The 13,893-nt window shown below is 50.2% G+C and overlaps 2 protein-coding genes across 4 annotated transcripts; both read left to right on the top strand.

The window, feature by feature from the left end:
• Positions 1-5,312: 5,312 nt before the first annotated feature.
• LOC100285541 (alpha-L-fucosidase 2) lies at positions 5,313-9,525 on the top strand. Of its 3 annotated transcripts, XM_008674792.4 has the most exons (4): positions 5,322-5,489; positions 5,880-6,192; positions 7,541-8,200; positions 8,903-9,525. In XM_008674792.4, exons 2-4 carry the CDS (start codon positions 5,928-5,930, stop codon positions 9,109-9,111), a joined length of 1,134 nt encoding a protein of 377 aa, XP_008673014.1. In that variant the 5' UTR covers positions 5,322-5,489; positions 5,880-5,927; the 3' UTR covers positions 9,112-9,525. The 3 variants fall into 3 exon arrangements, with proteins under 3 accessions (XP_008673015.1, XP_008673014.1, NP_001151904.1); XM_008674793.4 differs by lacking the exon at positions 5,880-6,192 and having other exon boundaries at positions 5,313-5,489; NM_001158432.1 differs by lacking the exon at positions 5,322-5,489 and having other exon boundaries at positions 5,869-6,192.
• A 1,695-nt stretch (positions 9,526-11,220) lies between these two features.
• LOC100283756 (wax synthase) lies at positions 11,221-12,625 on the top strand. The gene has a single exon (NM_001156655.2). The coding sequence runs from the start codon at positions 11,371-11,373 to the stop codon at positions 12,433-12,435; it is 1,065 nt and encodes a 354-aa protein (NP_001150127.2). The 5' UTR covers positions 11,221-11,370; the 3' UTR covers positions 12,436-12,625.
• The last annotated feature ends 1,268 nt before the right edge of the window (positions 12,626-13,893 follow it).

Raw genomic sequence — 13,893 nt, 5'->3', positions numbered from 1 at the left:
AGTATATTTCTATACTAAGTCATAGATTGAAAGGGAAATGGAGTCTTCGGCGAAGACAAGGCTTCCACCCCACTCTAACGGTATCATTTACCCTTCGTCGTCATTCCACATCACTCTCAAGTGATATAATCTTCACTCTTATTATTTATACCAATGGGGAGAAAGTAGAAAGGGCTCTCAAAGTCTCCGTTTTTAGCGATTAATGCCAAAGGGGGAGAAAGTATTAGCCCAAAGCAAAAAGACTACACCACCACCTAATTTTAAAATTGTATTTTGAAAAATTTTGGTATATTTCAAATTGGTATGACCATTTTCAATTGGTATATTTAAAGATAGTTTTTCAAAATATTTCCAATTGGTATCTACTAAAACCCTCTTGAAAACTAAGAGGAGAATTTCATTCAGGGAGAGTTTTATTTAGTCAAAGGAAAAACATTTGAAACAGGGGGGAGAAATTTCAAATCTTAAAAATGCTTCTTGCAATCATATTCATATACCTTTGACTATTTGCAAAACAATATGAAAAGTTTTTTCTTCAAAAGATTTGCAAAAACAATCTGAGTGGTGCAAATGTGGTCCAAAATGTTAAATATATCAAATCAAACTTATATGCTTAGAAATGCTTTCACTTCAAATAACTTATGCACATCTGTCAAAATGCAAAACTAGTTACATTTATACACTTTGTATTTGCCTTGGTTTGTGTTGGCATCAATCACCAAAAAGGGGGAGATTGAAAGGGAAATAGTCTCAACATTTCCTATAATCAATTTTGGTGTTTGACGACCATCACAAACCTTGTGGACTAACTAGTTTGCCCAATTGATCATTTCACAGGTGCATAAGTTCATCTACAACTACTCTAAATCGACTATCTGGAATACCGTAGATTATTCTGGATAGGAGAAGCTTTTTGGAAAAACACCTAAGCACGGACCGTCTGGGCCCTTGCGGCGGACCGTCCACGACACCAGGGTGACCCTCGGACAGGAACACTGCATAAACGCAAGTCAACACTACGGACCGTCCGAAGGAGAAGCGAGCACCGTCCGCGACCAAGCGCGGACCGTTCGGCCTCAGGCGCGGACCGTCCGGTCGGTGAAAACCAGAAAAAACCCGAAGGTGACGGGTTCGGTAAAATGTATTTTTAGTGTCCTCGCGGACCGTCCGGGGTGCACGGCCGGACCGTCCGCGACTGCTTTATCTAACATCTGACGACGCATTAAATGCTATATAGCCGTTGATATAACCGTTACTACTGATCGCTGAGATTTCAGTTGTTGATGTGCAGGGCCGGACCGTTCGGACCAGGGGCGCGGACCGTCCGCGGTTGGCAGGAAAGGAGCAACGGCTAGGAAGTGGTTGAGGGCTATAAATACAACTCCAACCGCCTCCATTCACTTCACCCAAGCGCTCCAATCCTTCACATTCAATACAAGAGCTAGCAATCCATTCAAAGACACAATCAAAGCTTCCAATCTCTCTAAGTTCCACAATTGAGACAACTGATCATTAGTGATTAGTGACTTGAGAGAGAGAGTGATCTGTGTGTTATTTGTCGCTCTTGTCGCTTGGCTTTTGCAATCGTGCTTTCTTCTTCTGCCATTCTTATTCTCAAGTGATTTGTAATCAAAGCAAGAGACACCAAGTATGTGGTGGTCTTTGCGGGGTCTAAGTGACCCGTTTGATTAAGAAGAAAGCTCACTCGGTCTAAGTGACCGTTTGAGAGAGGGAAAGGGTTGAAAGAGACCCGGTCTTTGTGACCACCTCAACAGGGACTAGGTTCTTTGAACCGAACCTCGGTAAAACAAATCACAGTGTTCATCCGCTTTATTTCTTGGTTGATTTGTTTTCCCTCTCTTTCGGACTCGGATTTAATTCTAACGCTAAACTCGGCTTGTAGTGTGTGCTTAAGTTTATAAATTTCAGATTCCGCCTATCCACCCCGCTCTAGGCGACTTTCAGATGGGCAACACCAAAATATGCATAGTCCATGAGCACACTGCCCGCTCGCCTCGTTTTGCCCTACAAAGATCCCATGCACCAGGAAAACAAATCTTTAGGCTTATTCCTCACGACGAAGAAATCGCGAGCACGAAATAGGCCAGTTAGGGCCATGCTGAACAACTGCGGTCAGGGCTCGACATGGGGGCACGATAATATATGCACAACAGGAAGAGAATAGAAGGGATGGGAATACCTAGCGGGTGCTCATCAATGGCTGAGAGATCGACAAAGACCTCGTCACCTGCGTATTGCGGCTAGATCTCGGTGGAGGAGGTTACGCCGCCATACGACCAGATCCACCATATCTACAAGACGGAGCGGATCCAGGGCCGGTCCTGAGGTTTCTTGGACCCGGAGCGAAACAAAAATTAGGGCCCTCAAAATTTTTTGAATGATAAACGTCAATAATATATATACTTTCTTCTAAGTACATAAGAAAATTTTTGAATGATAAAAATCTATAATATATCAAAACAACTTCAAATCTTTGTACATATTATCTCAAAAATTTCTTTTAATGTTTCTTGATGCGAAGTCATTTATAATAGTGTTGCTATCAACCTCGTCAATAATTTTTTCTCAATGCATAAAGTAACCAATCCGTTGAGCCGATCTTGAGACATTGTTGACCTTAATAGTTCTTCAACATTTTCAACTTTGAAAAGCTTCTCTAAGCCGATGCCACATTCACAAGCACAGTAAACAATATCCAATAAGCGATTGAAATATTTGGATACAAATCCATTTGCCAAACATACTAAAAAACCTCCATAGAAGATATTGGTATTTCAGGCAAACTTAACTTCAAAACCTTCCACTCAGATAGTAGATTGTTTATCTCAACGTCAGAACTGTCCTGCGAAAAGAGGCAAGTGAAACGGTCATACTAGACATAACACCTAAGATTATATATACATGTACATTACTTGGGGGCCCTTCCAAAATCGGAGGCCCGGTGCGGTCGCTCCACTTGCCCCCCTCCAGGACCGGCCCTGAGCGGATCCACATGACGGAGATGGAGACAAGAACCGGGCGTACCTTGCCGACAAAGGCGAAGTACCTGCCGATCTTGGAGATGGCGCAAACGACGTTGGCGGGTGTGCCGCTGGGTGCCTTGATGATGCCACCTGACCACGTCGGGAGAGGAGGGATCGAGGGAGCGATTCAGTGCAGAGAGGTGAGATGCAGGGAGGGTGCACAAGAAGGTAGCGCGTGCGTAGCATAAGGGTGGTTACACAGGGGGCGACGGTCGCGGGGGCGATTCAGCGCAGAGGTGAGATGTAAGGAGGGTGCACAAAAAGGTAGGCATGCCTAGCATAGGGGTGGTTACGCGAGGGTATTTAGCGCCCGGGTGCACGCAGAGAATGCGGTGTCGCTCACGGCGCGGAGGCGGGTGTACGCGCGAAGGTGGTTGTGCGAAAGTCGTGGAGGATGAGGACGGACGAAACTGAGACGACGTGAGCAGCGGAGCGGAGGATGTAGACGCGAGGTGGGCGGGCGAGTGATGCGGGGGAGCAAAGGATGTGGGTAGGAGGGTGGGGAGCGCGGGCGCAGGCGCGGGGGCAAGGATGTCGAGGCGCGACCACGGAAGATCCCTAGGATGCGCCTTCCATCGAAGGTCAGCGATGCGGGGGCGAGAGGATATCTGGGATGCGCCTTCCATCGACCGAGCACGGGCTGGGGGCGAGAATGTCGGGCGGAGGCATGGTGCACGCTGTGAACACCCACACTAGACCCTTATAGAGTGGTAGAGGTATATGTGTTATCTGTTTTGTGCCTTGGCCCAAGTAATTGTCCAGGCTTGATTTCTGAGTTCTCATGCCAAATAACCTATAACATCTAAAAACTCGCCGGGTAGGGAAAAGACTGCCCCCATGATATTTTCTATATCTATACCACTATATAATCCACCAATTTAAACTTTACAAAACTCACCCAACTAAATCACGCCTACGCCCATAACCTCCACTAAGTCCACCAAACAAATTGCACTCAGACATAACACACTATAAAAACCAACGGTTCAGATCGCTGGATAACCTCTCTTCCTTACACACTCAAATCCTATAGACAATATTATTCGGACCATCCCTCATCTCTCCCCTTCCTCGACCCGCCGCCCCCTCCCCGAGATCATAATGTTAGCATGAGCTATATGCTAGTATTAATAAGAAAAGCTCAATCGGAGCCTTGATCGAGAAAGGTCACGGAAGTTGTCCCCTCTGCACCATACGAGAGTTTGTCTCTTATAGGCTAGATCTTTACTCTTGCTTTGAGCCCTTCTAGCCCCTACACGAGGATCTGACCTCCACATGTTAGTTTATTCCGTGTGCACAAAACCTGGGGAACCAGCGAGTGACTTTTTTTAGCTTCAACTTTAAATTTGCTTCCACTGAGATTCAAACTCAGAACATGAGGGTGCTACTCAGACCACCTAACTAACTCAGTTAGAGATCACATCGTACTAACATATACTCCCTCCGTTTCTTTTTAGTTGTCGCTGGATAGTGCAAAATTAACTATCCAGCGACAACTAAAAAGAAACGGAGGGAGTAATATCTAGCTAGCATACACTACACTGACCCCATCCATCGCTAACCTTAAATGAAAACTGAGGTCCACCCTGCTACCTATTGACTGATCAATCGAGCGTTTATGAGCCTAACCAACCTTAACCATCACTGTTGCCCTACAGAAGATTCTAGTTGATGATGACGGCAATATTGCATCACACCACCATTAGCCTAATTTTGCGAAAAGCAATAGCAGAGTTGACGAAAGTGTAGCTGCAACCATGCATAAACCTTCCCACAACACAACAGAGTAGTAGCTTAGCTCATGACTTGGGGGGCAATTCCCTGCGAACCTTACATTCTCAGTGTCATATCTCCCCGTCCCCCACAGAATAATAAGGTCCATACCACCTCGGAGAAAATCTTTGCGCAGAGAATCTGGCACCATTTCACTGAAAACGACTCCGCAGCACATGCCGTTTAGCTCAGGAGACTCGCAAATTGACAGCTGCAAAAGCTGCCGATTTCATTAGCGCCCACTCGCGCGCGCACACACACTCACATTCCGGGGGGGGGGCATGTGCTCCATAGACGTGCCACATCGGCGCTAACCTCTCTGCGCGGACAGAAACAAGATAGAGAGACCGGGCAAAGGGCTAGAGTCCATGGCCTACGAGTACAACGGACAGCAGACCTGCGTCACGCATTCATGCTTTCTGGCCGGTTTTCCAACGCTGTTCTTTCAATCAGGGCCCTGCGGCTCCATGTAGTACGCATACGCACAACTCGTGGCGTCCTTTTCATGCGAGCGACGTTTTGGGTGGCCGCCGCTCCCGGCGCTGCATGCTATTGTTCTGTTGGCGCAGTGGTCATGGACATCGTGCTGTTAAAAACGAAGAAGGGATGACTTGTACTGTCGTTGTGCGACGATGCACAGGAGAAGTCAGGAATGCTCAGAAAGAAGTTCAGGTAGTGTGATGATTCATTTCAGATGCATCGCTCTCTCCTTTTTTTTGTGTGTGTGTGTATGCGTACGGCGCAGAGGCACAGTGCTAGCTGTGTCTTTCGCTACCTTGTCGATTAGATTGCGTCCTTGGGCTTGGAATCCCTGGACGACGACGGCTACCTGGCATCCATGCCCCAATTCATGGTGTGCGGAGGTCGCCACAGACGCTCGGCTCAAGAAAAAAATACCGGCTGCGCACTAGCTAGCTGTTCTCTTCTGTTCACTCCATTCGCCCATCACATGCCACATGCCATGCCCTCCTAGTAGCAGTAGCTCTCCACCACCTACGTGAACTTCTCTGTTCTACTACTATATATCTTTCTCTCTCTCCCTGCTTCTGCTGCTTGCTTCAGGCACTTGAGAGTTGAGACTCACTCAGTCACTAGCAAGTGCCTCGTCACATGGCAGCGGCAGCGCTAGCGGCGTGGTGGTGGTCTCTGTCGCTCCTGGCTACCATCGTCGGCGGAGGCAGCGCCTCACCGTCACCGGTGCCCGGCTGCTACACGCGCATCTTCAGCTTCGGCGACTCGCTGACCGACACGGGCAACTACGTCCACCTGACGGCGAGCAGCCACAGCCCCTACGGCGCGCCGCCGTACGGGAGGACGTTCTTCGGCAAACCTACCGGCCGCGCCAGCGACGGACGCCTCGTCATCGACTTCATCGGTGAGCAGGCTAAAGCTGCCTCCGTCTGAACTCTGAACCTTTTGCATGCTCGAGCCTCTTTCCAAGTTACACGCTGGTTTGCAAAATGAGCATAACTGCTGCTGCCTGCTGGACCCCATACGAGTAAATTCCATCGCGCTGTTCTTTCGCTCTTCATTTGTGATTCAATATTCATGATTGAATTGGGAGTGGCTTCTGAACTTGGTCCACAGCTGTGCACACTCACGCGTAGCGTTCTTCGTTCCGCGGCGGACTGATTCAACGTATGTACAAACCTAGCTAGCAGGCAGTACAGCGTACAGACTGCTCTCGCGTGCCCTGTGTGGCGCTGTGTATCAGTAACGTGAAAAGTAGATAGAAAGTCTAATTATTAGCTCCTTTTTGCCTCCTCCTTGATTTGATTCTCCCTCTAGTCTAGTATTTATGAGCTAGAACCCCAGAACGACATGCGTGGTTTTGTCTGAGTGCCAGTTCAGTTCGTTCAGTTCGTTTCTGTTGCGCCTCAAACTTGCGCGAGCGAGTCCTGTCCTGTCCAGGTACAGGAGTCGTAAAAAGTGCGCGCTTGCGTTGCGTGAGTAGTAGAAGTGGTACAGCTGCGCGCTTTAAATTGGGATTAGCGGCAACCATGGTCGAGTAAAAAAATGCGTGTTTAATTTATGAGGTAGGGTCGATCTATGCATGCACAATGAATTTAGAGGCACTAGCAAGAAGCCAGGCACCCATCTTCCTCTACAGGAGGAGGAAGAACTTGGTTCCGTTCCGTCCGAGACGGGGAACCCATCACACAGTTCAAAGGTGTTGCGTTGCAGGCTGGCGACATGCAAATCATTGGCCCATGCTTTCCTAGACATGCACAAAATTGGCGGCAGCAGCAACAGCACCAGGTGAAGGCTACTCCAGTTGACCTGCCTTTATTGTTGCTACTTTCTAATAGTTCGTGCGACGCGCATTTCGAAGCACCTAGTAAGTAGTCGCGGAAAGCAAATTTTGTACTGTACTAATAACTTGTAAAAAAGCAATCCATGCATGATGGTCTTCTTCTCCACGCCAAGCCAAATACTCCCTCCGGTTTCCTATTAGTTGTCGTTTTGGATAAGGTTCGAGTCAAACTTATAAAATTTTGACTACAAATAACTATTTTGATATTTAGTTTTGGAACCTAATATTTATATGCACCAATTTGTCATAAAAAATACTTTTATAAAAGTCTAAATGTATTAAGAGTTCATTTGTATTTTAACAAAAAACATTGGTCAAAGTTATATTTTGGAGACCGTGTCGTTGTCCTAAACGACAACTAATAGGAAACCGGTGGGAGTAGTAACTGGTGTGGTTGCATGCAATGCAGCGGAAGAGTTCGGGCTGGCGAAGGTGACGGCGATCCAGGCGGGCACGGCGCCAGGGGACTTCCAGAACGGCGCCAACTTCGCCATCATCTCGGCCACCGCCAACAACGGCTCCTTCTTCGCGGGCAACGGCATGGACATCAGGCCCTTCTCGCTGGACACGCAGATGCTGTGGTTCAGGACCCACCTCCGCGAGCTCGTGCAGGCGGCGGCGGCGGCACAGCAGAACGGCAGCGTGGGCGCGCTGCTGAGCGGCGCGCTGGTGGCGCTGGGCGAGATCGGAGGGAACGACTACAACTTCGCCTTCTCGCGGGGCGTGCCGCGGGACGCGGTGCGCAGGTTCGTGCCGGCCGTGGTGGACAAGCTGGCGGGCGCCATGGAGGAGCTCATCGCCATGGGGGCGCGCGCCTTCGTGGTGCCCGGGAACCTACCCTTCGGCTGCACGCCGCTGTACCTGCAGCGGTTCCGCGCCAACGGCGGGTGGTGGGACTACGACCCGGCCACGGGCTGCCTCGCCTGGTTCAACCGCTTCGCCCAGTACCACAACCGGGTGCTCGCGGCGCGCCTCGACAGGCTCCGGCGCCTGCACCCGGACGTGACCATCGTCTACGCCGACTGGTACGAGGCCACGATGAGCATCTTCCAGGACCCCGGGAAGCTAGGTACGTGACGCCGGCAACATCTACTCATTGTGTGTGACTGTGAGTCGTCGCTCATCTCGCACACGTAGATACGTGCGCGCGCGCCTCCGTGCTGTCCACCGTAGGCATAGGCCATGCTGCGTCGAGCCAGCGACGTCCATCGGCCTTGCTGGCCTGCTGCCTTTTGAGGTCGATGCTGCTGCGACGGCGACGGCGCACCAAACGGCGGGGCACCACCTGTCGGATCGGATCGCTTGGCAAGTAGTAGCAGGCGGGCCCCTTGGCATTGGAAGCACGGTCGGGCGACAAGACAAAGCACAGGGAATTGTTCCTTGCGCAGGGTGATAGGGAGTTGCGCAGTTATGGCTAAAAGGCTACGCGCGTACATGGGCCCGGGCCCGGGCCCGGCACCAGTTGTGGTCGTGGCCACACCAGCTGCATGAGCTAACAAACGCCAAGGCCATATCATGGGTTCACGTGCAACAAATGGCCCGTCGTGACCAGCTGTGCTGTGCACTGCCTCTTGTTGTTGGGCCTGGTACAGATCCTAACTTGGCTAGTATTATCCAAACTATCAGCCCAGCACAACTGACTGGTAGTGGTAGCTTCTATCTAAGGCCCGTAACTCCATAGGCCATGATGACTCATCAGTTGAAATCCCATTTCCTTATCATCAGAAAGACCAATAGCTGACTGACTGATCAAAAAGTGTGATTGATGCAGGGTTCACAAACGCTCTGCGGACTTGCTGCGGGAACCAGACCGTGCCGTGTGGCAGGCCCGGGTGCTCCGTCTGCAAGGACCCGTCCACGTACGGGTCCTGGGACGGGACGCACCCGACGGAGGCGGTGTACAAGGTGATCGCCGACGGGGTGCTGCACGGGCCGCACGCGTCCCCTGTTCCTCTCGCCGACACCTGTCCTCCGACATGACCCTTAGAAGATTTATAATTGGCAGCTTTAAGAGCGGTGGTAACATCTGAATCGTACTTGCGTGATTTTAAGGATGGCACGATAATAGCTTTGTTTAAGAATACAGGTGAGGTTGGCATATTTCGATAGCATAAGCATACACACGAAGCTCTGAAGTGATAATTGAGTTTGTATAAACATCATCATTGATTTAGGGGGTGTTTGGTTAGAGGGACTAAAGATTAGTCTCTAGTTTTTAGTCTCTTTTAGTCTCTTTTTTACCAAACATTAGGACTAAAATATGAACTAAAATGATTTAGTCTGTAGTCCTTCACATATGTGCTAAAAGGGACTAAACCATATTAATTCCACATTTACCCTTTATTTAGTTCAATTGTACTAATAGTAGGAGAATGTTAAAGGCTATTTTAGTCTTATTATGAGTCATTTAGAATATTCTTACTATTTTTAGCCCTTATAACCAAACATGTTAGAGACTAAACTTTAGTCTCCTAACTAAACTTTAGTCTCTAGACTAAACAAACTAAACATGGCCTTATTGTTGATCCTATCCATCTTTCTTCGGTTCTTCCCCCGAAATATCATGGCAACAACGTTCCTTCGCTACAAAGGCGAAATACACCACGACCAATGCTGTATGCTTCTTGGTTGCCGTCACAGCATTTTCGTGAGCCATTGCGCGCTCCTGAATTCAGGTGGCAGCGTATTCCCACGACTCCATCTGACCTGAATCCGGCTGCAAAACGTAGCAGTATGCCATACATGAGAAGACCGTGCTTGCTGCCTATTAGAATCTGGACACACCACGACCATGCTGTGTGTTTCACGGTTGTGATCATGACATTTTCGTGAGCCGTTGCGCGCTCCTAGATTCAGGTGGTGTCTCGTACGTGCCCCCCACGATTACCTCTGCTTTGTCAAACTAGCTCTAGAGTTTGCATTGCTCAGCTGCCGCAATCCACATGACATGACCCCGCACACCGCGCTGCAAAACCTGTTGCCTCAGCCGTACCCATACCCAGCAGGGAGAATTTTGCAAACATGGCACCGCCTACGGTGGGCTTTAGAAACTTGGCACCGCCATCGCGGTAATTGTATTCGTGGCAATATAATCCTACCCGCTTTGAACCTTTAACATCGATCCCTCTAAATGGTCATTAGCACATTTCATCTTCCTGTTTTGCCCTCGTGCCGTTTCTTCCCTGGACGTCGTCATCCTCTGACGTTCTCTTCTTCTTCAGTCTCGTCTTCCACCGAACCGCAATGAAGCACATGCATTTGCTGAAGCACTCAAAACACGTGTACGAACTATAAAAAAAAAGAAGGGAAACAATTAGCCGTTGTGCGTGAACGACTCTCAAAAACTCATTCTGAACCTTGAATTAGCCGCTGTGCGTGAACGGCTCTCAAAAACTCATTCTGAACCTTGAAATCTCGAACTAAATAGTGTAGCATACTTCTCTTCTGCAATACCGAACTGCCCAGATTCAATTTGGAGATTTAAGTGTGTAAAGTATAAACAGTACGCAATCCCGATTTTAACGTCGTGGTGCCTGTGCTGAGGCGTTGATCTCACCTGCGTGTACCCGCGTGCGACGATGTCGTCGATGATCTTGCCGAGATCGAAGCCACCCCGCGTGGTCTTGAGCACGGTGCCACCCTTCTTGTGTCAGTCGTCGACGGCGGAGGGGTGCAGCCTGACGTGATCCTCGTCGGCGCCGTAGAACCCTCGGTAGCCGACGGTGACGCCGAAGACGTGGCGGACGCCGTAGAGCTCATGGAGCCCGACGACGAGCTCCCTCAGCACGGTGTTGAGCCCCGGGCAGAGGCCCCCACAGGTGACGAGCGTGGCGCGCGCCGCGGCCGGGTCGACGGCGAGGTCCCGCCGGGGCCCCCGCGACGGTAGGCGACGAGCGGGGTGGGCGTAGCGGAGACGAGGTCGAAGAAGGCATGGCGGAGGGAGACACGACCAGTCAAAGAACAGAGATTGAAGAAGAAGAGAACGACAGAGGATGACGGCGCCTAGGGAAGAAACGGCGTGAGGGCAAAACGGGAAGATGAAATATGCTAATGACTATTTAGAGAAACCGATGCTAAATGTTCAAACCTACGAATTCAATTACCGCGATGATGGTGCTAAGTTTCTGAAGCCCACCTTAGATGGTGCCATATTTGCAAAATTCTCCCCCGCAGGTATATAAATACGTGTGTTCATCGTATTCAATAACATGATCGATCGATCGATCCCGCGCGTCAACCATGCAGGCCCTCGCCCTGCCCACGATGGAGTCGGAGCTGAGGGCTCTCGCGTGGGCGACGTTGCTCACCCCAGCGTGCGCGGTGTACGCGCGGTTCGCCGCTCGCCGCCTTCGCCCCGGCGTCCCGCGCCTGGCCGCGCTCTTCCCGACATTCCCGGTGTTCGTGTACATGCCCTGCATGTTCAGCTCCCTCCACCTGCGCCTCTTCTCCACCTTCTTCCACACCTGGCTGGCCATCAACAGGCTCGTCCTCCTCGCGCTCGACCTCGGCCCGCTCCACCCGCGCCTCCCGCTCCTGCCGTTCGTCCTCTGCGCCGGCCTCCCCATCAAGGTCCGTCTCCAGCAGCCGACGAAGAACCAAGCGTCGTCGTCGTCGTCATCACCACCACCCAGCGCCGAGTTCCTGAGGCCATGCGTCCGCAGCGTCCTGCTCCTCAGCTGTCTCGCCATGGCGTACCCCTACACGAGGTGGCTCCCGCTCTACGCGCTCCACTACCTCTACTGCGTCCAGATCTTCCTCACGCTCGACCTCGTGTTCTCCTCTATCGCGCTCGTCTCCGCGGCACTCATGGGCGCGAGCCTGGAGAGGCAGTTCAGCACGCCGCTCGCCGTCACCTCGCTGAACAGCTTCTGGGGCCAACAGTGGAACCTAATGGCCGTGGACCTCCTCCGCGAGTCGGTGTATGCGCCCGTGCGCGCCAGGTGGGGACGGGACGTCGGCGTGCTGGCCGCGTTCCTAATGTCGGGCCTGCTCCACGAGTTCCTGTACTGGTACCTGACGCTACAGCAGCCCAGGGGTGAGATGTTGCTCTTCTTCGTGTTCCATGCCGCGTTCCAGATCGCTGAGCGACGGGCCAGGGCGGCCGGGCTGTGGCGGCCGCCCAGAGCAGCGGCGTACCTCCTCGTCACAGCCTTCATGGTGGTCACCATATCGGAGATGTTCTTCGCGCCGTTCGTGAGAGCCGGCACAGACGTGCGCCTCACGGAGGAAACCACGGCGATGGTGGAACTCATTTGGGGTACTAGGAAATATCTGCTCCATCCGTTTAGGGTGGCCTCAAGCTAGAGGCGTAAGGTCGATTTATGGTTGCTACATTGTAGAGAATCCACTCGCAGATGAGCACTTGTATATCTCTAATACTCCCTCCGTTTCTTTTTATTTGTCGCTGAATAGTGTAATTTTACACTATCCAGCGACAAATAAAAAGAAACGGAGGGAGTACTATATTACTACATGAGTCTGAAGCATAAAACCATTGAGTCTCAACCTGACGCCTTCTAGAGTGATTCCAGAGAGAAATCATGAGCATGCACCTCTACAAGGTACTCTAACGTCTATGTGCAAGTGCAACATAGTAAGATCACTTTAACTTTAGTTGGTCGACGTCCGTCGAAAGCTAACTAATTTTCCACGGCTAACACTAAAACCGATAGCTAAATCGGTCGCGACAAGTCATCGTCTTTCTTGTGTGCCGAACTTCAACTGCACTATCCCATCACCGTCATCTTTGGTAGCTCCCGCGTCGGCGACGAAGGCGTTCAAGTCGACGCTCGGCGCCAGCCGAAACGCGCTCGACATCGTGCCGACCATCCTGTCGGTCGTCTTCTACAAGGACGTCGGCGTGAATGAAGTTGTTGTTGGAGACGCACAATTCGCCGCACCTCAAGAAGCCGAGGCGGGCCCGGACACATGCCACAACCGGGCATGAAGGGCGCCGGTGCCGGCACCTGGTTCATCCTAGAAGTGGACCGCAACGTGGCGCTAGTGAACAAGAAAGGTGGACGTGCTCAACAATGAGTATCTTGTGTCGACGGCTGCTCAGTGGAGTGTAGGGCTAGAAAAAAGATCGAGGATCGTGGAATGAGCCTCAAGCATAGGCTACTTTTGTAGCTCGTTGGAGGAACGAGTCGAGCCTATCTGATTCGGTTAGGCTGGCGACCGTTAAACTATTACACTATTGTGTTGTGGATTTATTTTCTTATATTTATATACTCAATCTAGACATAGTCTAAACTATGTTGCTAAAATTTCTTATACTTTTTATTTTATATATAATAAAAATATACTCCATATGTCTCAAAATAAAATCTATTTTAGTTAATTATATTAGGTTTATATAATACTTGATGTATGTGTTTTATATATGTTTACTATATTTACCATCATCCATTCGAATGTAGACATAAAACAAAAATCTAAAATGAATATTGTTTTAAAACAGAGTGAGTATCATTTACGTTATATATATGTGATTCAGTGTAAAGGCTTATGAGCCGGCTCAGCATACTACTAAACCGAGTCAAGCTTCGTCTTCCGGCTCATAATACAATCGAACCGAGCCAGACTCGGCTCGATTCCAGCCCTAGTGGAGGGGAAGGCAGGTTCACGGACGCGAGCAGGTGATGGGTTTTGAAGGATCATGAGGAGGGTGACGTCGCGATGTGATGGTTTTGGTAACATGATTTAGGGCTTGTTCATTTAGACATTATTCCATGTGGATTGAATGGTATTGAGTCGGTTTAA

Source organism: Zea mays, chromosome 3 (genome assembly GCF_902167145.1).
Source record: "Zea mays cultivar B73 chromosome 3, Zm-B73-REFERENCE-NAM-5.0, whole genome shotgun sequence".
In the NCBI taxonomy this organism is placed as follows: Eukaryota; Viridiplantae; Streptophyta; class Magnoliopsida; order Poales; family Poaceae; genus Zea; species Zea mays.
The sequence above is the reverse complement of the archived record's forward strand: the minus strand, read 5'-3'. Positions and strand labels throughout refer to the sequence as shown.

Excerpts from the sequence above, each read along its gene's own strand:
- LOC100285541 (XM_008674792.4), top strand. The coding sequence starts at position 5,928 with ATGGCAGCGGCAGCGCTAGCGGCGTGGTGGTGGTCTCTGTCGCTCCTG. Across the intron at positions 6,193-7,540 it reads CCTCGTCATCGACTTCATCG|CGGAAGAGTTCGGGCTGGCG; the intron begins GTGAGCAGGCTA and ends CATGCAATGCAG. Across the intron at positions 8,201-8,902 it reads CCAGGACCCCGGGAAGCTAG|GGTTCACAAACGCTCTGCGG; the intron begins GTACGTGACGCC and ends TGATTGATGCAG.
- LOC100283756 (NM_001156655.2), top strand. The coding sequence starts at position 11,371 with ATGCAGGCCCTCGCCCTGCCCACGATGGAGTCGGAGCTGAGGGCTCTC.